Consider the following 25,517-nt stretch of genomic DNA (forward strand, 5'->3'; position numbering starts at 1 on the left):
GGAACTTCTTCTGACAGCCTGTGGGACCCAGGAAACTGGGTCCTTCCTCTTCCTTGTCAGAGAAGGAAGGTCTCCTCAGTCGTTGGGTCTCAGCAGGTAAAATACTAGCAGCAAGAACAGGAGTTGGTTCCGTTGTCTCAGGTTATGTTGGAGAACCAGACGTCAGGCCTTTTATGGTGCCAGCGGGCTGTCCTGACCGATCCTGAGAGGCTACGTATTCAGGGGCCATGCCACTTGGCGTCTCGGTGGTAACTAGGCATTTATTAGCTCAAACCAGGCACCGACTCACACTTCAGACATAGCTATTAGAACCCCAACTGATATTTCAGCCTTCAATTGCACATCAAAGACTTGCTGACTTTTAGCTACTCTAGGGGAGAATTTACTGACCAAAGAGAGGATGTCTGTTTTCAAAATGGCATCTTCAAAATGGCTGGGAGAACAGCACCCAGGGAAGAGACTGTCCAGGGGATCTGTTACCAAAATCCTTCTTCATAGGGTAGGTGCTTTGAGCTAAGTGAATCACTACTGACCAGTGCTTGGGCACACAGCCCCTGTGTGTGCAATCTGTTACCTGTCTGTTTCACCCTACCCCACCCCTATTGTTGACGTAAATTTGTAATTTTTTCTCCCGTTATTCTGAACATCATCTTCCATGTTGTCAGAGGAATGTTAAAGTGTCTCCTGGAGTAGCTAAGTATAGGTCACTATGTATGAGACCATGAAAAACATTAATAAACAGTAGTTGAAAGCCTAATCACAGCTTAAGAGTTTGTCTTCATGACTTCCAGTTGTTACGGAAGATGCTGGGAAGAACATGGAGGAAAATTTAAAAGCATGTGCAGAAAATCTTTGCAGCCTTTTGGGTGAGGCACAATTCCGTAGATATGATAACAGAAGTGTGATCTATAGAAGAAAGAAATTATAAGTTGGACTTCATCAGAAGAAAGAATATCTATCCTCAAAAGACACTGTTAAGAGAATGAGAAGCGATACAGTGGGAGAAAATATGTGCACATCACATACCTGATAAAAGATTTGTATCTAGAATAATATTAAGCATTCTCATACAGTAAGAAAACAGACAAAAAAACCTAATTTTTTAAATGGACAAAAGATTTGAATTTCACTAAATACTTCACTAAAGAAGATGTATGGGGCCCCTGGGTGGCTCAATCAGTTAAGCATCTGACTCTTCATTTTGGCTCAGGTCATGATCTTATGGTTTGTGAGTTCAAGCCCCGTGTTGGGCTCTGCACTGAGAACAAAGAGCCGGCTTGGGATTCTCTGTCTCCGTCTCTGCCCCTTCCCCCTATGCACACACACGGGGTCTCTCTCTCTCTCTCTCTCTCTCTCTCTCTCTCTCTCACTTTCAAAAATAAATAAATAAACATTAAAAAAAAGAAGAAGCAGCTGACCTTATTTAAAAAAAATTTTTAAAGATGTATGAAATGATGCTCAATATCATTAGTTAATAGGGAAATGAAAATTAAAACCACAACAAGATATCATTACACACCAGTTAGAATGGCCAAAAACAAAGCGACATGAACAAAAAAGACCATACCAAATGTGGGAATTCAAAATGGTTCAGCCATTTTGGAAGTTTGACCGTTTCTCATAATGTTAAACATACGTTTAAACATTAATAACGCTATGTAGTAATTTCACTCTTACATAGTTACCCAAGTGAAATGATAACTTCACGTAAAAATCACCATTCGAATGTTTGTACGGGCTCCATTCACAATGGCCAAAAAGTGGCAACTACCCAAATGCCCTCCAGCAGGTGAATGGATAAACCAAGCGGAATATGTCTGTACAATGAGATACTGTTCGGCAGTGAAAGGAACAGACTTCGGATGCATCCACAATACGAATGACTGAAATGCATTATGCTGAATAAAAGTCCCCAAAGGTGACATGTGGTATGATTCCCTTTATATGGCATTCTGGGAAAGGCTAAATTCGAGAGATGGAAAAACATCAGTAGTGGCCTGAGATCAGGGACGTGGGAGCGTGGGGAGGGGTTGTCTGTGAAGAGGCACGGGAGACCTTGGGTTGACGGGCCTGCTCTGTATACTCACCATGGTGGTCGTTACGCCACTGTGTGTGTGTGTGTCTGAGCCGGCCGACCTGTACACTGAGCTGGGGGGGGAGGGGGTGTGTGTAAATTATACCTTAGGTTTTAATAGTTGGGAAATAGAATGGGAAGACTGGTGGGAAGCATATAGGATTCCTGCAGAAAACATTAGGACTTTGTGACGTGCCTCTGTTTTTTGTAGCTTTTATAGTTTGGGGAAGAGGTAAGCAAAGTACAAATTTAAAGAAGGAGTGTTTAGACAGTTAAAATGTCATTTTACATCGCTTTTCCCATTTCCTAGGCGTATGACCCGAAGGAAATAATGTCTTCTAGATTATAGCACAGTTGCTACCTGTAGAGGCATTTATTATAAATGCGTAAGAAAATCTATCTAGATTAGGTATCACAAGGAATTTTTTTCTTAATTTTTTAATGTTTATTTATTTTAGGTGGGGAGAGGGGCAGAGAGAGAGGGAGACACAGCATCCGAAGCAGGCTCCAGGCTCTGAGCTATCAGCACAGAGCCCGATGCGGGGCTCGAACTCACGGACCGTGAGATCGTGACCTGAGCCAAAGTCAGACGCTCAACCTACTGAGCCACCCAGGCACCCCCACAAGGAATTTTTAATAGCGGGTTTATCCACTGATTGGGATTAAAGCATTTAGGGAACTTCTTTATTATTCCCCCCCCCCCCCGAGTACATTGTTAACGCTTATTATTTAAGAAAATAAATAACAAAAAAGATATTTGAAAGAATCACAAACTTGTTTCCCATAAGTTTCAATGACAAGCTCTCGGATATATTTTAAATGTATGGTTCACTAAAATTTAGTTCGTACATAATTTTCAGGAAAACTGTCACTTATCAGCATCGATTGCATCACTACATCAGAAGCTTGGTGCTGACTGTTCACCTCGTATGAGTTACCAGAATCAGGACACCTCTGATTTAATCCTCAGCCAAAGGACAGTTGGCCAAGGCACAAAGAACAGTGGTTTCTTAGGTGGTTTCACTTTATGAGAACAGACAGCAAGAGAATTTTATGGTGAAGGAAACCATTTCTACATTTTTATATAATTCATAGCTTCTTCAGGACCTTATGACACCTGGGAGAGTTTGGGGATGAGCACGTCATTCTGTTGGCTTGCTGTCACCTTCAGCGCTCCTCACTTACATCTATGACATAAGTGCTACAGACCCGTGTCAGTAGGTCATTCCAAGGCAGAGGTACGACACTTAACAGCAGGAATTTCAGAGATCGCTTCAGAGAAACTTTTCTGAACTGTGTTTAGGTCCATTTCTTCTCCGTCATACTCCGCATGTTTTTCTGTATTGTGCAGGTATCTGTGGAAAAGCGAAAAGCCACTCTACCACTCATCCATTGACAGAGCAGTGGCATTTAAAAGACGAGGTGAGTTGTGGTTTCTGTTAATGCCCCGTAGCATCACCATGTAGAAAAGCTAAATATCTTGACTTGAAAAGGGCGTGCCTAGGGGTGCCTGGCTGGCTCAGTCAGAAGAGCGTGCTACTCTTGATAGGGGGGTCGTGAGTTTGAGCCCCACTTTGGGTGTAGAGATTGCGTTAAATAAATAAAAATAGTTAAAAAAAAAAACAAAAAAAGTGAGTGCCGAAGGAACTTTTTTTACTTCTTCAACAAACGTTTCAATGCACATCCAAAGAAACATCATCATCTGCAAGAAATCTCCATGGGAATCTATTGCAGGAATGTTGCATTTTTTAAAACAGAACTTAAGTTCCCACCAAAATCTGAAATCCTATCTTTCTATGACACTCAGAACTCTGGTTTGGAGAATTGCCTTTAGGTTGTCTTGTTAATTTCCCCCCCCCCCAACTGTGGTAAAAATACATAATATAAAATTTACCATTTTAGTCTTTTTTAAGTAGTTCCCCAGTGTCCCTCATCCAGTCTCAGTTTCCCTTACTGTTTTCGCCTTTCATTATCTTGGTGCGTTTATCAAAACTCAGAAACCGACGTTAGTACGTTGCTAACAAGTAAACTACAGGCAGTATCTGTGATTTAACATTAGTTTTCATTTTATTCCTTTCCTTTTTTCCTCCCATTTCCAGAAATGGTGGTGGATCTACAAAAACAATTTAGCACATTGGTTGATTCAACACCAACTGTTGGAAGAAAAAAGCCTTCGAGTTTTCAGTTCAACTGGGCAGAAGGAGACGCGGCCAGAACCTGTTTCCACGGACACAGCCTCCAGGGGATCCTGAAGAACAAAGGCCAGTCGCTGACAACCAAGAACTCACTCTACTGGCTAAGTACACAGAAATTCTGTAGAAGGTATGTGATGCTTTTAAAAAAATCAAAGGATAAAAAAAAAAATCATGAAATCCCTCATTTGGCATGAAGCAGTATTCTTTTCGAATTCAAAAAGTCACCTAAAATTAGAGCTGTCGTGAGGACCAGATAGGTCATTTGTTGGAATTAGGAAGATGTTGGGCGGGGCACCCGGGTGGCTCAGTTGGTTAACCTTCCGATGTCAGCTCAGGTCATGATCTCACGGTCCATGGGTTCGAGCCCCGCATCGGGCTCTGTGCTGACAGCTCAGAGCCTGGAACCTGCTTCGGATTCTGTGTCTCCCCCTCTCTCTGCCCCTCCCCTGCTCATGCTCTGTTTCTCTCCATCTCTGAAAAATGAATAAACGTTAAAAAAATTTAAAAAAAGAAGAAGAAGAAGAAGATGATGATGTTGGGCTTAGAATCAAGAAAATTGGAATTAATGCATTGAGTCCCGTTTAAGAGTTTTAGGGATGGAGGTGTTAACTCACTTTACTGCGATAATCCTTTCACGACATGTACGTCGCACGCTTTGAACTTAACATACGTCGTGTCGATACTATCTCAACAAAGCTGAAAAGAGTTTTAGGATATAAAGACTTTTTTCATTGTGACTTTGTATTTTTACACCAAGCTCATCCGATACTAATCTCAGTCTTGATGCATAGAAACCATCCGTCCGGCAGTCTCCCCGTAAAGAGGATGTGCCAGTGCAGCCGGCTGTCCGTCCCCCGGCTCTGCTCTGCCCACAGCGAGCAGGTCACTTCCCGCTCTACGGCTCTGTGGCCCCAGTTGCAAAACCAGCGTTTGCGCGAGTGAGGGAGGGGCTCATGTCCTTCTGTTTTTCCCATGGCGCAAACAGCGCGTGATGCCGATCTTTGCCCGCTTCTCGAAACCTCCAGGGGCTCCCCTCTCACTCACAGGAAAGTCCGAAGACCCTCCAGAGCTCTCTGACCTTCCCTGCTTCCCTCCTTTTCTCCGTGTTCACTGCCTTTGCTCACGCCGGCCTCCTGGCCGTGGCTCGAGCTGGCCAAGCACCCTCCCCACGCCGGCCTTTGCACCTGTTGAGCCCCCAGCCCGGAGTGGTCTTCCTCCCTGTGTCCTCAAGGGCTCACTTCTGTCAGGTGTTTGCTCCAGTTTCTCTTCACCATCCTGTCTAAACTAGCACCAGCTACCCCCCCACCACACACATACACACACACACACACACACACACACACACACACACACACACACCTCATCACCCCCTGTTCCCCTTGCCTATTTTTTCTTTCTTATAGCTTCTGTCACTATTGACTAGATTGTTATTATATTTGCTTACTTGCCTGCCTTCTCACACTGGAATAGACTGTAAGGTCCTTGAGTGCAGGGACTCTGTCTTAATGAATTAGTGAAAACTCCCAGAGGCTAAAACGGGGCCTGGGTGCTCGCCAATTACTCGTTGAATGAATGAATGGAAAATAGAGATGAGAATTAAATGAGATGTTTGGTGTCTGGCATCTAGTAAATCTCAGTAAATGAAAACTATGATCATTGTTTTCAGTAAACCTAATTTTCTGTTAAAGAGTTTCTCTTCCTAAGTTGAGTAGCAATCAAAGGTAAGTAAGCTGTAGAAAATCCAAAAGTAAATAACAAAATGAAGTCATCTGCATTAAAATTTACTACTTAAGAAAGGCTGAGCAGAGTCTAGAATGACTGGGGTGCCGCCGTCTTAGCAGCAACGGGGAAATGCTGGAATCCCGACCCCCGGGTCAGCTCCGTGTCTGAGGTGATACATTCCTTTGCAGTGGTCAGAGCAATGACTCTTTCAGGTTTTCAGATTGCATCAAAAGGAAGAGAAAAGGTCGTAGTCCCGGCCAGTGAGGAGCCCCCGCGTGAGACCAGCACGTTAGGAAGCGGTGATCTGGCGCCCTTCTGTCTCGTCCACCGGCAGGGTCAGTCCTGAGTGAGGGAGGGAGGCGCTCATTGTACCTTTATGCTTTTCCCGTGGTGCAGTCAGTGTATTTCTAGACGTTCTTCACAGATGTCATACGGTGATAGAAGACAGTTACAAAGAGACCTTGGTATAGTCAGAGTTGAAACAGCGGAGATTTTTTTCTCTCTGTGTCAACTGTTAAGGCTAAAAATTATAACCTATAGACGAAGCATCAGTGATACCGTGACTTTATGCACCAAAATTCTGTCAACCTTGCCTATTTCGACCATAGCCTAGAACCAGAGGGTAAGCAAAAAAGGCTTCAGCGAACCAATAAAAATGCCCCAGGGTCCAGGACTAGAGCTGATGCACTTTTCTCAGGAAGCCCCTCGGCCCCTCGCTCACAGCCTGCTTACTCTGCCTTCGGGTGTATTTCTGTCAGGCCGAGTTGTCTGATTTCCAAACTCCGCATCATCAAAAGAAACAAAGTAGGAGGGACACCGAAAAGGGCTGTGCTGATAATCATCTTGACAGCAAACGTTAAGTGACACCCACCCGGTAAACGGTAGAGGAGCCGGCATCAGAAGCAGAAGCAGACAGAAGAATTGAAATTACAGCGGTCTGAAGTTCATTCATGACACACAGTCCAGTCCCTCCACGCCACAAGATAAGCCTGATGGGGTCTCCGCTTGAACACAGAGCAAGACCCACATGCCGTGTGCATTCTCTTTGGGTTTGTTTTCCTTAGCTGTATTTCCTAGTATTTTTACAGTAAAAATGGACAGCCGGTAACAATATAATTGTGAAGGCTAAAACACATTATATTGAATGTGCTCTGTTTAAGATAACCGAGTCACGAATCATTCAGTTTTAAAAGGTGTCCGTACAAAATGGTTAAAATGAAGTGTTCTGATGCTGAGGAGAGCAGATCTTCAGCTGTGTAGAGAATTTTGTCACACGGAAGACTCACGTCTGTAAAATCTTGTGCGAACTCTCAGGCCTGGAGGACTAGGCAAGGAGGACAAGAGCACCTCTCGACGAGAGGCCGTTTATCCTTCTTGCCTGAGGCGGAGCCAGCCGTCTTCATGAATCAAAATGCCCTTCATACTTCTCAGTTGCCACAAGTGCCCGTCTGTAAGTAGGCCAGTCGCTGGCAGTTAGCTCGGTCTGAAGGCCTGTTGGAGGCACTGGCTAATCAGGTGTCTGCCCTTGACCTCCCTGAGACGAGCCGGTGGTTCCTCTCCCCTTCCGCAGGAAGAGGAACAGCCATGGTATTTCAAGTTGCCACCCATGGGAAATGGAGAGGCTTTGGATGTACACACACACACACACACACACACACACACACACACACACTTTTTTTTTTTTTTTTTTTTTTGCTCCCACAAAAATCTTATTTGAATTAAAAATTTTTTATTTTAGAGGCATCCGGTTAGGGTTTCAGTTAAGCATCCAACTTTGACTCTCGTCATGACTTCACAGTTCATGAGTTCAAGCCCCATATCAGGTTCTGTGCTGACAGCTCGGAGCCTGGACCCTGCTTCGGATTCTGTGTCTCCCTCTCTCTCTGCCCCTCTCCCCTTCACGCTGTGTCTGTCTGCCTGCCTGTCTGTCTCTCTCTCAAAAATAAGTAAATATTTTAAAAACTTTTTAAAATAAATAAAAATTTTAATTTTAACTAGTATTTTAAACTATAGTAAAAAAAAAAAAAAGTACTCAAATATGTCACATGCCAAATTTGAACCTATTTCAGACCACCAAAACATTAACTCGTGTTAGCAGGTTTATTTTTGTACGTATACAGACTTGCGAAACTATTCTTTTTGCAGACATTTGAACTTCTTTCAAGGAAGCTCTCATGAGGAAGTTCAAATGTACCTTTACACTGACTGCCCCCTCTTTTAAATGTAAACCTGTACTTCATCCCTTCACATAAAATTGTTTGTGTAAGCATATTCTTATAGCATCCATTTGCCACACTCATTTATTTTCCGTGTCAGAGATCAAGGAACATCAGTTGGCCCATGTTCTTCTCACAGCAGAATGCTTGGCAATAACAAACTGTTGTGTGTTGTATTCAGTTTGATGGCTTACAACTCTAGGATAGTTTTCTGAGTCTGTGATAAAGAATATAATCCTTAGAAGGTATTCCTAGGGATTCAGCTTAAAAATAAAAGCCCTCATGGGAGCAAATAATCTGTATGCCTTTTGTTATCTTTCTGGTATAGAGGTAGAGCCTCGCAAGGTAACAACCCTTTTTGTTGTAACCGTTTGTCTGAAAGAATCTCTCTCACAATAGCTGAAATTTAAAAGAAAAGAGGGCACCACTTTGTGAGAATTCGTGTAAATGGCTTATATTTGATTTCTGTTAAACCAACCAATGAATAGTTGAGGCTTTTAAATTTCCTCTTAGTGAATATGGTAGGAGGTTGGCTTTGTTGTGTATCATCATTCGAGTAGTCTTAAGACTTTAAGTGAAAACAAAAATCAATTTTAAAGGAGTATAGTGGAAGTGAGCATTTTTGAGCCCCTGTGAGGTGCCAACCATAGGGTTAAGTGCTTAATAAATGTTCTCATTCAATGCTTTTGTCTACTCTCGGCGGCAGGCACTGTTATTTTTTCCTATTTTACAGGTCAGAGAACCGAGTATAGTTGTCCGTAGTCACAACTGATGGGGGCAGAGTTTTGTGGGGCAAACATTAACTTTCTTTCAGGAACCGAGGATCATATATGTTAGATAAATCCTAAAAGCGCATATCCTGTGTATGTTGTTTACTTGTTTTTTAAGCTTCTTATTATGGAAAATGTCAAGTATATTAAAAAATAGAGAGACTAGTTTAATGAACCCTCCTCCCTGTACCTGTCATTCGGCTTTAACTGCCGTTAGCATGACTGGACTTGCTTCACCCACGCCGACTCCCTCCTCACCCCCACCCCCAGATTATCTGGAAGCATATCTCAAATGTCATAATATTTTTAAAAACAAAACCATAATAGCATTAATCAGACATTTAAAAACTAATAGTAATTCTGCAGTACTATCAAACATGCAGCCAATGTTTAGATTTTTCCAATTGCTACGAAATTTTTAATAGAATTCAATCCAAATAAGACCTATACACGGCAAGTAGCTAAGGTGTTCCTTGAGTGTTTTCGTTTGTAAATTCCCCTTGTATGTCTTTTTTTTTTTTTTTTTTTTACCCCTTGCAGGGAAAAATTACTTGTTGAAGAACCCAGGCCTTTTGTTCTGTATAAATTCCCATAGCCTGCATTTTGCTGATCATAGCCCCTGAGACTAGTTCGTCTGTGCCCTGGATTGCCTACACCTTGGTATAGTTAGAGATGGAGAGTTAGAGTGAGTTAGGGGTCCGTAATTAGAGATTTGGTGGTAGTTGGAGATTTGTTCAGATTCAGGTTCTACTACTTTTTAAGATCAGTGAAATTGCTTTGTGAACTCTTGTTTCTGTAATAGGCACAAGATTGCGGGCTACGTTATCAAGGCTGGTGTCTTATTTTGGGTGGGGATTAGGGATTATTTATTTTATTTTCTTTTATTTTAAAAAATGTGCCCAGAATCCCTTCCTGTGTGCCGTTGTTTGCCTCGAGCAGGATAAGGAGAGCAGCCCACCTGGGACGGAAGGACGTCTGGGCGAGGAATTGTGAGGCCTGGCTCTGGGGCGTCCGGTACCCTGGCCTGGTAGCTATGGGTGGTGCTGACCTCTTGTCCTCTAAAGTTAAGGAGATTTGCCGGTGTTCCAAGTTTCCTCCCAACTCAGAGTACTGTTTTAAGCCGAACCGCATATATTTGCGAGGTTGTTTAGTGGATGTGTCAGGGATAGGTGCATACATTTCCAAATGGCCATTTTAAGATAACTTCTTCCTTTTTCTTCCCTTTCTAGCTATTGTAAACATGTGACGACCTATGAAGAATCAAATTTTTCTCTGAGTTATCAGTTTATAATAAACCTCTTCGCCTTCCTGCTAAGAATAAAGACCTCTTTTCTCCATGAAGAAGTGAGCTTAATTGAAAAGAGACTTTTCAAAACAAAATACAGTAAAACGAAAAAGAAATCTTCAAGATCCAGGAAAGGGAGAAAATACTGAGAAAAATGAAATCGAAACTCTCTTGGGAAAATATCTCAATAGTGACAATAATGTCAAAGTATAATATTCCAGAGAATCGTGGAAAGTAGAATTTTATTACATATACATGCTTACATAGACACACATCTGTAGCAAATGTGCTTATAAAAACATGTATTGGAAGGGGCGCCTGGGTGGCGCAGTCGGTTAAGCGTCCGACTTCAGCCAGGTCACGATCTCGCGGTCCGTGAGTTCGAGCCCTGCGTCGGGCTCTGGGCTGATGGCTCGGAGCCTGGAGCCTGTTTCCGATTCTGTGTCTCCCTCTCTCTCTGCCCCTCCCCCGTTCATGCTCTGTCTCTCTCTGTCCCAAAAATAAATAAACGTTGAAAAAAAAAAAAATTAAAAAAAAAAAACAAAAAAAAAACATGTATTGGAAAACAAGTGAACTCTTGTATTTTTTTTAAATTATGAATGTTTCTTGACAAAATTAAAATAAGTTTTATAAATAATACCTGGAAATTTGTATTCATTGTATGTTAAAGCTAAATTTGCTTTCCGAACTAGATGGCTTCCTTATTCTTTATGCCCCAGAGGAAATCCCGGATGGATCAAAGATCTAAACGTCATAACCTTTACATCCACATATACGTTACAGTGTCAGAAGTAAACGAGTAGAGCTGTCTGGATGATCTTGGAGTGCAGAAGGACTTTCTGAGCGTGCCCCAAAAGCAGAAGCCAAAAGGGAAAGACTACAAAGCCACAGGCAAATGGCACGTTAGGAAAATATATTTGCAGCACGTGACGGACACAGGACTAATTTCTTTAATGTATCAATAGCTCTTGCAAAGCAACAGAAAACAGACAAACTGAGCAAGAGGTATGAAAAGATAGCTTTCTGGAAAAAAGAAATACAAAGGCCAAGCCAAAAAATGATAGGATACTCCACCTTGGTCATATTAAAGAAATACAAATTAAAATAGATACTATTTCCCACATGTTAGATTTGCCAAAGATTTGTAAAGGTTTCGACTATCTGGTGAGGATATTGGAAAGTCAGGCATTCTTGTTCACAGGTTATTCATGCAATGCTGGGCAACTTCTGTGTTCCGGGCATATTCCAGGCACTGGAGATAACAGCATTAAACAAGGTCCCTGCCTTGAAGGATCTTCTACCCTAATTGGGTGGGGGCAGGTAGTACCAAATATATAATAGTTGGGCTAAGGAAATACAATGAAGAAAAAGCAAGGCAAGGGTGATAAGGGTGGGCCTTTTTATCGAAGGAGATTGAGGAAGGCCCCTGGGAGGTGACCTTGAGCAGAGATCAACTGCTGTGAAGTACAACCAATGGCCTAGGCCATGGAGCTTGATAACCTTCCAGGGGAAGGTCATTCCAGGCAGAGGAAACGTGCAAAGGCTCTGAGGCAGGGGTATGCTTGATGGATTCAAGGAGTACCATGTGGTCCGGGGCAGCCGGAATGTTACGGTTGAAAGGGAGATTAATAGCACACGAAATGGAAGAATTTGCATTCAAGGCCCCGGTAAGGGCTTTGGGTTTTATCCCAAAGGTGTCATAGGAAGCCATTAGAAAATTTTGAGCAAAAGAATGATGTGATCAAGCCTGTGTCCTAGAAGGCCCGCTTTGCCCTGTGGTGAATACACGGTGCAGAGGTAGAGGCCTCATTAGAGCCCACTGTCCTGGTTCCTGGGCCCTTTAATTTCCTGCTGCTCCCCCTGTGTGTGAGGGAAGTTAACCGCTGGGTTAGAAGGTTGTGGGACTGGGGCGCCTGGGTGGCGCAGTCGGTTAAGCGTCCGACTTCAGCCAGGTCACGATCTCGCGGTCCGTGAGTTCGAGCCCCGCGTCAGGCTCTGGGCTGATGGCTCAGAGCCTGGAGCCTGTTTCCGATTCTGTGTCTCCCTCTCTCTCTGCCCCTCCCCCGTTCATGCTCTGTCTCTCTCTGTCCCAAAAATAAATAAACGTTAAAAAAAAAAAGAAGGTTGTGGGACTAGCCAAACACACTGTACCTGACATTGAATAGATGAGGTTGACAGCAGTTTATGGATCGTAGGTACTTACCACCCGCGAGAGGACGCAGCACACAACATAGGGCCAAGGCAGAGGGGGGGGGCAGGCACACTTGGGAACGGGGAACAACCAGGGAGCGTGGGAGGCAGGCTCTGCAGTATCAGGGGGAAGGAGTGACCCCTGGTTCCTGCCCGAGGGTGTCATTGGCTTATTTGAATAATCCGATGGGCAGTGGGGAGCTCAAACCTGGTACTCGGCAGCCCCTTGGTCTTCTTCATGAGGTGTGTTTGATTAGGGGACCCGATCCACGGAGCAGAGTGGGGAGGGGAAGTTGCCGTTAGGCCACTTGGGGCCCTCCTAGTTTCACCAGATGTCAGGACGCCACATGGTTTTGGGCCTTAATTTTAGGCTGCATACCACAGGGGAACTCAGAAGAGGGGGGATCGGGAAATCTGTTCTGTTTGGGGCACGTCGAGTTTGAGATGCTGATCAGACACTGGAGGCATGTCAAAGGACGAAGCTGGGGGGCGGTCTGTGGTTCAGAGGTCTGGGGTCATGGCAATGTAGGAAAACACAGAATATAAGTAATATTTAAAAATTGCGGGGCCAGATGGGATCTCCTAGAGGGTTTGTATAGATAGAGCTCTCCATGGATGCTGTTGGCAGTTCAGCAAGTTCCCTTCTACTCCTAGATTGCAGAATTTGTTTTTTTTTTTAATCGGGAATTAATGTTGGTCGTTTTTTTTTTTTTTTTTTTCAGATGCTTTTCCTGCAACTTTGAGATAATGGTACATTTTCTCTCTCTTTTTTTTTTTAATTCTTGTTTTATTTTTTGTCTACTTGATTCTTTTTTTTTTTTTTTTTTTAATTTTTTTTTTCAACGTTTATTTATTTTTGGGACAGAGAGAGACAGAGCATGAACAGGGGAGGGGCAGAGAGAGAGGGAGACACAGAATCGGAAACAGGCTCCAGGCTCTGAGCCATCAGCCCAGAGCCCGACGCGGGGCTCGAACTCACGGACCGTGAGATCGTGACCTGGCTGAAGTCGGACGCTTAACCGACTGCGCCACCCAGGCGCCCCATCTTTTTTTTTTTTTTTTTTTTTTTTGGTTTATATATTTTGGGGGAGGGGTAGAGAAAGAGAGGGAGAGAGAGAATCCCAAGCAGGCTCTGTGCTGTAAGCACGGAGCCTGACACGGGGCTTGAACCCATGGACCGTGAGATCATGACCCGAGCCAAAGTCAGATGCTTAACTGACTGAGCCGCCCAGGCGTCCCCATTGTCTCTTAGCCAGTTAATGTGGTTTCACATTTGAAGTTCAACTGAGTTTCAAATGTGAAACCAACCTTGCGTTCCTAGTATAAACCTTACTTGGTCATGATCTATCATCCATTTTACATATTGTTGAATTTATTTTGCTGAACTATTTTTTTTTCTTTTTTTATTTATTTTTTTTTTTTTAATTTTTTTTTTCAACATTTACTCATTTTTGGGACAGAGAGAGACAGAGCATGAACGGGGGAGGGGCAGAGAGAGAGGGAGACACAGAATCGGAAACAGGCTCCAGGCTCCGAGCCATCAGCCCAGAGCCTGACGCGGGGCTCGAACTCACGGACCGCGAGATCGTGACCTGGCTGAAGTCGGACGCTTAACCGACTGCGCCACCCAGGCGCCCCTATTTTGCTGAACTATTAAGAGGTTTTGCATCTGTGTTCATAGGAAATGTTGTTCAGTAGCTTTCTTTTCTCCACTGCCAGGAAGAAGATTCGTGGATATTTCTGTACATTTATTTCAATAAAAATGTCTCGCGTATCTACACAGTGGTTCTCAAAGTGGGATCCTTGGACCAACAACATTGACATCACCTGGAAACTTATTAGAAATGCAGAAGTCCAGGCCCTATCCCTGACCTGCCGATTTGTAAACTCGGCGTGGAGCCCTCCAGGTGATTCTGTGCACACTAATGTGAGAACCACAGGTGTATCACGTATCGGTAAAGTTCAAAAATAAATGACAGGGAATGGGAGGTAAGCAAATGCTTTTAGGCTGCAATGAACAGAATCCCTAACTGTTAAATCAGAGGTAATTTGTTTTTTCTTTTAACACCTCATGAAAGCTCTGGAAGTAAGTGGTTCCAGATTTGGTTCAGGGGCCCAGCAATCCCATCAGGGACCCAGACTGTTTGCGCTCAGGTGGTTCGAAGCATGGTGGCCTTTTGTTCTCCAGCTTGCTACTTCAGGGTCACAAGATGGATGCTACAATTCCACACAGACAAATCCTGGTACAAAGAGGGAATTTTCTAGAAGCCCCCTGGTAGAGTGTTCTTTACCTCCATTGGCCAGAACTGCACCATAACTAGCAAAGGGGGATAGGATTACCATGACTGGTTTAGATGACCGTGATGCATTCGTACCTTCCCTGGGATTAAGGGTCTTTCTTTAATACTTGAGCAAAATTAGGGTACTATTAACAGAGAAAGGTCGGGGGAGCGGGCTGTCTGTTGCATTCCTACCTTCCCCAGGATTAAGGATCTTTCTTTAACATTTGAGCAAACTTTGGGTACTATTAACAGGGAAAGGTGGGGGGACCGTCTGTTGACAGGCAATGAGCAATATCTCATTGCGGTCTTTTCTCTCAAGTTCAAAGTCTTCACATCTTATATGTGCAAACTATGATGCTAGGGTATTACGAGTAAACTAATTCCTAACATCTGTTGATCGTCTACCACCAGGACATTCTGTGAGATACTTTATAACTATTAGCATCCAGCTTTGTTCTAGTCTTAGAGAATGACCTAATAGTAAATGCTTGCATAAGGTCTGTTATGTGCCAGATGTTTTTCTTAATGTTCCGTATTTTTTCATATATGTTAATGGAGTTAAATTAATAAATGAGTTATTAGTTTATCCCTCACAACAACTACATGATGTAGGTACTATTATTCCATTTTACAGATGGGGAACCTGAGACATGGGGGAGGTTGAATACCTTGCCCAAAGTCACACAGACAGTCTAGAATAAATTGCTGAACTACACTGTCTCTCCTGAGACTTAAACAGCTTTCGCTTCCCCAAAGCTTACAGTATTAGCAGAGCCTAATTTTTTTTATTAAGATTTTTATTTTTAGGTAATCGCTATGCCCAACATGGGACTCAAACTCACCATCCTGAGATGAAAAGTTACGCGCCCCACCGAGACAGCCAGGCGCCCCAACAGAGTCAAAATGTATTTGGCCACATTCAATCCACAAAAATTATGCCCCTCGATTTTATTATCTGTAACTTTTCCCTCGTCTCCATCCTGTTGGGTAGGGCTGGAGGGCAGCAAAGATACAGCTTTGGATCTTTAGTCTTACCAATTAAAGACATCTTCGTCTCTTCAGGGTTAAAACGACCACTTTGGGATAAATATTTAGTAAAGTGATCCGGGCTGTTTTACCAATCTGTCTCCTTCCCTAGATGGTCTCTGGGTTCAAGGGTGAGATGGAGAAAGAGCCCTCACCCTACGTGTGTCCTCAAGGTCCTTGCCAGCTCTCTGATACAGATGGTCGTGGGTGCTGATCGCTCCGCTCAGCTCCCACAGGCTCGGGGTGTCCACGAGGAATGACAGCCCCCAGCTCCCCCAGCTGCCTCCCATGTTCTGGCGGGGAGAGCGAAGGTGCCTCTGGACCCCTTCCACGCTCAGGCGTGCCTTAGTACAGCGGGTGCCCCTTGGAGTGGGCGGCCATTACTTCTCTGCTGCAGTCCCCCCACATGGGCACAGGACACCCTGGTCTCCTCAAGGCCTAGCTCTGTTTGAATACTTGCCTCAGCTATTTCTAAACTAAAAAGGTACGCGGTTATGAAATAAGGCAGAAGTAGACGAAGTGCCATAATGGATGTAATAGAGCCCAGTAGGGGCGCCTGGGTGGCTCAGTCGGTTGGGCGTCTGACTACCACTCAGGTCACGATCTCACGGCTCGTGGGTTCGAGTCCCACGTCAGGCTCTGTGCTGACAGCTCGGAGCCTGGAGCCTGCTTCAGATTCTGTGTCTCCCTCTCTCTCTGCCCATCCCCACTCATGCTCTCTCTCTGTCGCAAAAATAAATACACATTAAAAAAAAAAAATTCAGGGGCGCCTGGGTGGCGCAGTCGGTTAAGCGTCCAGCTTCAGCCAGGTCACGATCTCGCGGTCCGGGAGTTCGAGCCCCGCGTCAGGCTCTGGGCTGATGGCTCAGAGCCTGGAGCCTGTTTCAGATTCTGTGTCTCCCTCTCTCTCTGCCCCTCCCCCGTTCATGCTCTGTCTCTCTCTGTCCCAAAAATAAATAAACGTTGAAAAAAAAAATCTTTAAAAAAAAAAAAAAATTCAAATAGAGCCCAGTGGGAGCATAGAGGAACTCACAGCTGGCAGGGGCAGCTTGGAAGGGCTGGGTGCCCAGGGAGGGGTGCCCAGTTCCCAGGCTTCCCCCACCTGGAGCAGGAATCAGGTTTTTCATCTCCTTTCAGGGGAAGCCATAAATTATTTTGCCAGGAGACAGACTTGTGGTACTTGTTGATTTGGGTGGAATCTCTTTTATGAACGAAACTTATTTTATGTTTTTTTTTTTAAATTAAATACCTTACCACTCCAGTGAAATATAATTTTGCAGATGAGGTGACCACCCTAGAGGGAAATAAAACCAAGTAAAATTTCACGTGGTCTCATCTCCAGTAACTATTGTGACAGTGAGAAATCAGACACTTCCAGGGGGTGAAAATAGAATGTAATAGGTACTTCTGGAAAGAAAAAAAAAAGTCTTTAAATTGTTTTGTCTGTCAGTGATCCGTCTAAGCTCATAGCCATGCAAATATAGCATATATGTACTGAAGTTGAGTGAATTTCCTGTTCTTCGTTGTCTGGAGTATCAAACTTCGATCATCAGAACATCGTGGAAAACAGCTGCGAGTATGTTTATTCCACACCTACCCACCTGTTTTCTCATTTACTATATTGAGATAAATCTATCCATCCATATCTGTAGCGATTCAAAGTTTGATCTAGAAGATTAACATAAAAAAAACCTCTAAAGTTTTTTAATTAAAAAATTAATTCAGGGAGGTGCGATGAGGATCTTTTCTCCTGAGAATACAGAACATTGACCTAAATATTTTGTTAATCTACAAGGATATCACAAATTTTGAACATACATTTTTGGTTTGGGTTATTTATTTATTTATTTATTATTCAATGTTTTTTATTATTTTTAATTTAATTTTATCTTTTATTTACATCCAAATTAGTTAGCATATAGTGCAATAATGATTTCAGGAGTAGATTCCTTAATGCCCCTTACCCATTTGGCCCATGCTCCCTCCCTTGGTTTGGGTATTTAAAAAAAAACTGTAGGGGTGCCTGGGTGGCTCAGTCGGTTAAGCATCCGACTTCAGCTCAGGTCACGATCTCGCGGTCCGTGAGTTTGAGCCCCGAGTCGGGCTCTGGGCTGATGGCTCAGAGCCTGGAGCCTGCTTCTGATTCTGTGTCTCCCTCTCTCTCTGCCCCTCCCCCGTTCATGCTCTGTCTCTCTCTGTCTCAAAAATAAATAAATGTTAAAAAAATTTTTTAAAAATGTCATGTTTATTTAATTTTGAGAGAGGACAGAGTGCTAGCAGGGACAAGGCAAAGAGAGAGTGAGACACAGAATCCGAAGCAGGCTCCAGGCTCTGAGCTGTCGGCACAGAGCCCGACGCGGGGCTCGAACCCACAGACCGTGAGATCATGACCTGAGCTGAAGGCAGAGGCTTAAATGAGCCACCCAGGTACCCCAGGGTTTGTTTTTTTTAACCCTTCAAAAAACGTGGATTTCTTCAGGCAGTTTGGAATTCTGGGTTAGACTTGAAAGGAGAAACGGCTCTTCTGCCTGCCAGATTTGGCCCCTCTTACATTGGGTAAAGCGACATCATCATGGGAAAGTAATGTTGTTTATTTATCTCACCAAAGGGCAGTATTTCTCTGGGGGCACAACAGGCGTGTCATTGCCACACGAAAGTGGATGGAGCCTTCTATAGCCCAGAGGAAGGAGGAGAGCCCAGGGCCGGGGCCAGCAGGGGCAGCACGTTCACCCCGGGGAGAGTGTGTAGTTCTTTGTTAGCTCTTTGGGTTGGTTTTTTTTTTCCTCCATTGGCACAAAGCCGAGAAAAAAAAGCACTATGAATTCAACCCTGTATTTACACAGAAAGCTATATTGCTTAGGGGAGAAGGCGCATTATTTCCAAGACTTAAGGAAAACTTTGAGTAGAATTTCCAAAGCTCTGTGAATTATTATACACCGCAGCGAGTTAAAAGCGTGTGTTTTCATGTTGGGCATATAGCCAGTGACATTTTTTTTTTTTTCCATTTACAGTGCCTCTGTATTCTTGAAAGCTGAGTAAGTTCACACCGTATGAAGTCTGTCACAAAATGTTTTCGAGAAGCTCTCAGGGTACGTTCCCTTGTTCCGTGTCCTTGTGAAGTATTTAAGCATAAAGTGATGTTAGTGCCAGACTTACCTGATAATGCGCCATGATTTGAGGAGGACTTACAAAAGAGCGCTTTTATTGACTTTATAAATTAAGAACCTGGTATTTCTCAGCTCACTTGGCCTTTTGCCCTTCTGCTACAATTATTTCCTTCTAGAACGATTAGTGCATGTTTTATGGATATTTGCGTTGAACTGGGTGACTCACAGATATTTCCAAAAGAATTTTTAAGTTAGAATGCCACTTAAATGTAATTACCTTTTGTCACCATTGTTGTCTACATTAATTCAGATTCAGTGATGAAGTTAAACATTACCTAAAATGAAAAAGGTGGTCTCTGAATTTAACTCCAGGGCCAGAAGTAGGAAAAACGTGTTCTTTACCACGTTGGAGGAGAAGAAAATATCGTAAACATGTTCATTTATTTTTACCTTTCTCTCCTTAGAAATTCACACCGGGACAAAATCCACACCAGGGAAGGTCTCCTCCGCCTGGGGTCCTCGGTCACCTTGCTTGGGCCCTGTCTCCCCCCCCACTCACCGCTTGGCCATGATGTCAAGACACCTTGCACATGTCACCCCCTCTCCACGCCTCCCTGTCTACCCACCGAGTTTCTCCAAGGGCAGCCCAGGGATCTGCGTCTGATCAAGTTCAGACCCTTCCCGACTCCCCTGCCTGCCCCCCTCCTCACCACAGCCCGAGGGTCAGAGCAGCTGGGGTGGCCCCAGAGCCTGCCTTTCATCACCTGGCAACCCCCGGCCCCCTTCTCTGTTCTCCCACCTGGTCCCCGCCTCCCAGCCCCCACCTCGCTCTGTCCCTCAGACTGATTTCATCCTCCCTCCGTCTGAAAGGGCCCTCGGGTCCTTCCACAGCATCAGGGAGGGGTCTTCTTGCTCCTCGGGACCCACAGCACGTCCACTGTCTGAAACCTACTTCCGCACATGTCCTATTGTCCGAGCCAGGCGGTGAGCCTCTGACACTGGGGGCCATTTCTCATGCTCCGTCTAGAACCCTACATTCCACGGATGTTCAGGAGACGCCTCCGATGGAAGGAGTGATGGTAAAAAGGGAAAAGTTCGCGAAAACCTTCCTACTTTCTCATCAGCCATGCACCGCAAGGATCCCCACTTCACTATCGCACCTGGTTGTCTGCCTTGCAAATGTTGGTTTGGAACCAAATAGAAGTGTTTTTATTTTTTTTTAGGAGTTTCGTTATTTCTTTTGAGAGAGGGAGCACAGGAGGGGCAGGGAGAGAGGGAGAGAATCCCAAGCAGAGCCCGGCATGGGGTGGGGGCGGGGGCCCAACACGGGACTCGAACCCACACACCATGAGATCATGACCGGAGCCGACATCAAGAGTCAGACACTTAACCGGGGAGCCACCCAGGTGCCCCCGAAGCATTTTTAAAACAGAAGGGGCAAATGGGCATCTCTTTTGCTCAAGGTGTACCTGTGGCCATACCACACAGATAGCACGTATCTCTGGAGTGCTCAGAATATTCCAGGCCGTGGTCTCAGCAATTTACACGAACCACCTCTACTAATCCCGACTGGTCCCATGATGCAGTACCGTGTTATTCGACAAATAAAGACATTGAGAAGTTCTTTTTTTTTTTTTTTAATGTGTATTCATTTTAGAGAGAGACAGAGAGACAGAGAGGGAAGGGCAGAGAGAGGGAGACACAGAACTCAAAGCAGGCTCCAGGCCCCGCACTATCAGCACAGAGCCCAACTCGGGGCTCCAACTCATGAACCCCGAGATCACGACCTGAGCCAAAGTCGGACTCTTGACCGACTGAGCCCCCCTGGGCGCCCCAAAGCCATCGAGAAGTTCTAATGCCAGGCACTCTAGCTCCGGAATGTGAGGGCTTCACCAGCTTCCAGCCCCGCCTCACAGAGCTCCAAGCCCTGGTGATGTCAGCGTGGAATCGGAGGAGCCCGAGAGCTACCACGAAGGTGAAAACATTGGTTTATGACTGGTGTGTTTCCTCACCACCCCCTCCTCCAAAACCTCTGCCCCAAACCTGTTTGGCCTCCTTGCTCCCCGGCTGTCAGTGACAGCACCATTCACCTAATCACCTAAGCAATAAATCGCCAACTCCTCCCAATCTGTCATCCAACATCTCTGTCACTCAGCCCTGGCGGTTCCACCACCAAGGACCTCTCTGGCCGGTCTCCAATCCTCTGATAACATAGTCGCTGCCCAGCCCAGGTCCTCACCACCACCGTCCCGGTGGGTGCAAAACCACTCTCCTTTCCAAGCATCTGCCCCGCCCCTGCCAAGTATTTCCGCCAAAACAGATCTGATGCCACTCGGAGACTCACCCTGCGATGGCTTCTGTTGACAACAGCCTGATAGCTTGGTCTGGGAGGCCCGTGAGAGTGTGATTCCTTCCAGTGCAAGCGAGGGGTCCCTGAACAGCCATGACATCTCACACCTCGGGGCCTCTGCCCGTGCTGTGTTCCCTGCCAGAAATGCCCTCCCTTGTCTCAGAAGACCCCTTATTCTTTCTTTACGACCCTGCTCAAACGCCACCCCCCACCTTTCCCCACCTCAGCTCTCCCGGGCAGAATCCGTCCTCCCCAAAGCACGTGACACACACCTCCATCAGGGCATCTACAACATCTGTGCTGATGTTCCTGGGTCTCCAGGAGGAGCGATTTGTGCACCAGATCGCGAGTTAGTCTGTGAGTACGTGCACCCGCGGGCTGGGTAGGAGATTTTTGAGGGGAGGAAACTACAGCTCTTATGCGAAAAATAGAGCTCACAAGGATCAAAAATATGCAGGTGACAATGCCAAAGAGGAGCCGTGTGTAGGAGACGTCCCACATCTAATCTGTAATCATGAGGCTCGTTCAACTGACTTCTACCTGCCACCCACCAGAAACTTGTTAGAACCCCTCTTCTTTGGCATTTTCAATACAGTGCCAGTGCATCTGTCTTGCTTTATTAAGGATCACATGCCTTTTTTAAAAAAAAATTTTTTTAACGTTCACTTATTTTTGAGAGAGAAAGAGAGCGCATGAGCCAAGAGGGGCAGAGAGAGAGGGAAACACAGAATCTCAAGCAGGTTCCAGGCTCTGAGCTGTCAGCACAGAGCCTGACGCGGGGCTCGAACCCACGAACCGTGAGATCATGACTTGAGCCGAAGTCCGGTGCTCAACCGACTGAGCCACCCGGGTGCCCCTGGGATCACATGCCTTTGAAGAAGCACTTTTTGTGTTTTGCTCGCTCCGTGTATGTGTTAAAAGCCAGCCCTCTGGGGGCGCCTGGGTGGCGCAGTCGGTTAAGCGTCCGACTTCAGCCAGGTCACGATCTCGCGGTCCGTGAGTTCGAGCCCCGCGTCGGGCTCTGGGCTGATGGCTCGGAGCCTGGAGCCTGTTTCCGATTCTGTGTCTCCCTCTCTCTCTGCCCCTCGCCCGTTCATGCTCTGTCTCTCTCTGTCCCAAAAATAAATAAACGTTGAAAAAAAAAAAAAAAAAGCCAGCCCTCTGATCTCCCGTCTCAGAGTAGTGTCCCCATCTGCTGATCCCCACAATGGCCCCAGAGTAGGGTCACCTGGGAGTTTTGTGATGCCCTGAGGAGCTTTTACTGAGAGGATGAGGAACTTAATTCCAACTTTCCTTCCTACCGAGGGAGGACAATCTCTCTCTCTCGTAGTAGTCAAAAGCGGTGAGATGCTACAATTTTAAGTGGATAGTTTATAACGAAGGCGTTTTACCACTCATAACCTTTTCTTCAGGGAGTAAAGTATGCAAATGTGAGCCGGCCAGCCGAGGACAGGCCTTCCTTCCCCTCCCGAGCCTGGAGCGCTTTCTGGAGAAGGCCGCAAAGCATGATGGCTCCCCGCCCCACTCAGCGTTAGTCACGGGCAAGGGAGGTTTACCGAAGGGTAAGGCCAGTGTTTCCAAGCCGAGGGCTTTCTGGCAGCTGTGGTGCAATGTTGAGCCTTCACTGGAATGATCGATCTCCATGAAGCCAGAGGAAAAGAATGTGAGATATCTGGGTTCCAGTTGCCAGCAAGAGGGTGACACCCAGCCTGACATCGCTCTTCTGCCTCCATTCAGAAACGGGAGAGAGTCTGGATCAAGGCCCAGGTATTTAACAAGACTCACCTGAGACTGCAGTCATGCTGGAAGAACATGGCAGACATGGAAGGGAAGGGGCGAAGCCTCCTTGAACGGGCGCATTCAGGACAATGCCACTAAGGACCTCCGAAAACAGAGCGTCGGATACCGAAAAGCGGAGAGAGGGTTCTGCGAGTCCCCATGTTGTCTAAGTTTGAGGATCAATTTAGGGAATAATCAAACCCGATCCTGGAAGCCAGAGGCTGTCACCAGAAGCCCCAGCCATGGCTCTGCCGCATGTAAAGTGTCCAGGCTGCTTTATAATGGGGCCACAGGCTGCACCCAGAATATCAGGCAGAAATGCTCTCATATCGGGACCACGTAGAAGGGAAAGTGTGGGATTTGGAAACAAGGGTCTGGGTTCAAGTCCCAAAATTCCCGAGTAGGAGACTCTAAAAACATCACTTGATCTCTCTGGGCCTTGCTTCTTCATCTACAAGGTGGGCATAACCCTGTCTACCTCAAAGGCTGGTTTTAAGAGTCAAAGGAGCTCAGGTATGTGATCGATGAGTACTGCCCAAAGAAGGCTAATGTCCTCACCATCCTGAATAACAATTATCGATACTATATAATATGCTTATTGCTATGCTAGATGATGAGGTTTTTATTTTTATTTTTTTAAATTTTTTTTTTCAATGTTTATTTATTTTTGGGACAGAGAGAGACAGAGCATGAACGTGCGAGGGGCAGAGCGAGAGGGAGACACAGAATCGGAAACAGGCTCCAGGCTCCGAGCCATCAGCCCAGAGCCCGACGCGGGGCTCGAACTCACGGACCGCGAGATCATGACCTGGCTGAAGTCGGACGCTTAACCGACTGCGCCACCCAGGCACCTCAATGATGAGGTTTTTAAAATATATATGAGATACAGTTTCTGTCCATTAAGCGGCTTATATAATACGGTGAGGGACAATGGGAAGTCGGGACGTTTAATATTTATTGAATTCCAATAGGTCTGGCATTGTTTGAGATACTTTTCACAAAACAAAACAAATGGATCCCTTGGTAGGAATCAGTGTCTCCTATTCCCCAGTTGTGGAAACTGAGGCTCAGGGTTATGTAACTTTCCAAAGTCACAGGGCTGGGAGGCAAGGGCGGGGATTCCATACTCTCCCTTCTATGCCCCGTATCTCTAGAGTAGAAGACTTTCATCTCACAGCAGACACACAGTGACACAGCACAGACACAATGGCTCTGGTACACTGGGTGGGACTAACTCGGATGTCAGGCACGAAGGCTCTTCCATTGCAACTACTGAGATGTCCCTTCCATATGGCTGTTTCATCAGAGCGAGGTCCCTGTGCGTGATGAGCCCCGCAAATGGCTCGTCGGGTGATGGTGAGGTGGCATAGCCAGCAAACAAGCACCTGGAGAAACTAGACTAGGTTCCCGACCACCTAATCTCCCAGGAAGACGGAGGCCCGCTGTCACGTGTCTTCGCGCTGGGCATTGTGTGAGATTCTTTACTACGTGATGTTATTTAACTCCACAGAACTGGATGCTGTTTTCCTCATTTCACAGATGAAAAAACTGAGGACTGGCAGGGAGACAGGCTGCTTGAGGTAAAACTGTGAAGCAGATCTGAGATTTGAATCCAGATCTGATTGACTTAAAGCCATTCTCTCAAACTCATGCAGAGCTGAGTTAACTGAAAGGCAGAGCAGCTTGTGATGTGCAGTTTAACAAAGGGATGGCCGAGGCTCCGCAGGAGTAGTTCAAGTAGGATGGGAAGGATGCTTGCAGGAGATGGCCTTGGAGGTGGCCTTGAAAGCAGAGGTGGGATGGGGGCAGTGAGGTAGAGAGAAGGAAAGGCATGGCAGAGGCAACCGAGGGCCTGAAATTGCAGGGCATATTCAGGGAACACGGTGATGGGGTCCAGGGCCCTGGGGCTTTTAACTGGGACAAACTTTAGAATGTATCCATCGGGGCCAGATGGATAAGGAATTTAAATGCCAGGCTCCGGAGGTTGGACTTCAGTTCTGTAAGCTGTGGGTAGCTAACATCAGAACTCCTAGCAACCATTCTTGCAGTCACGAGACCCTGGAGCTGGAAGGGACCAGATGACCAGCTCAACCTCTTCCTTTTTCTGAGGCCCAGAAAGCACGAACTCCACTGAGCTCAGTAGAACCTGGGCTAGAGCTCTCTCAGTCTACTTGGCCCTGCCTCCTTACCCCCACGTTCCCTACTCGGAAGCCCACGACTCGAGAAAGTGCCTCAAAGACCCTTCTCTTAAAAAAAAAAAAACAAAACCAAAACCACAACCCCATCCGTTAGCGAAGAAGAATTATTGCCAAACAAATAAAAAGATCCTAAACCTCACTCGTAATTTTAAAAAATGCAAATCAAAACAATGAGATGCTAGTTTTCATCTAACAGACTGGCGAGGCTGAGTTTGAGAATGCCCATCATTGGTGATTCAGCCTGTCCCGATAACCCATTGGTTGGAGTCTAAATGGGGCAACCTTTTGGAAAACGAGTTGGGAAGATCCGTAAAGATTGCACC

General features: G+C 45.6%; 1 protein-coding gene and 1 non-coding gene across 7 annotated transcripts in view; both read left to right on the plus strand.

Annotated features, from left to right (window-relative positions):
* Window positions 1–10,411, plus strand: part of TAF1B (TATA-box binding protein associated factor, RNA polymerase I subunit B) — a 69,098-nt gene extending 58,687 nt beyond the window's left edge. For all 6 annotated transcript variants that reach the window (XM_086699987.1, XM_025927343.2, XM_086699989.1 and 3 more), the window contains 3 exons: window positions 3,426–3,496; window positions 4,174–4,396; window positions 10,207–10,411. In XM_086699987.1, coding sequence (XP_086556113.1) covers window positions 3,426–3,496; window positions 4,174–4,396; window positions 10,207–10,411 — 499 coding nt within the window. The remainder of the gene's footprint in view (window positions 1–3,425; window positions 3,497–4,173; window positions 4,397–10,206) is intronic.
* Window positions 10,412–16,314: 5,903 nt separating this feature from the next.
* TRNAG-ACC (transfer RNA glycine (anticodon ACC)) lies at window positions 16,315–16,399 on the plus strand. The gene has a single exon. It is a non-coding gene; the product is annotated as a tRNA-Gly (tRNA).
* The last annotated feature ends 9,118 nt before the right edge of the window (window positions 16,400–25,517 follow it).

This window comes from Puma concolor, chromosome A3, assembly GCF_028749965.1.
Source record: "Puma concolor isolate L17-30 chromosome A3, mPumCon1.1.hap2, whole genome shotgun sequence".
Lineage (NCBI taxonomy): Eukaryota > Metazoa > Chordata > Mammalia > Carnivora > Felidae > Puma > Puma concolor.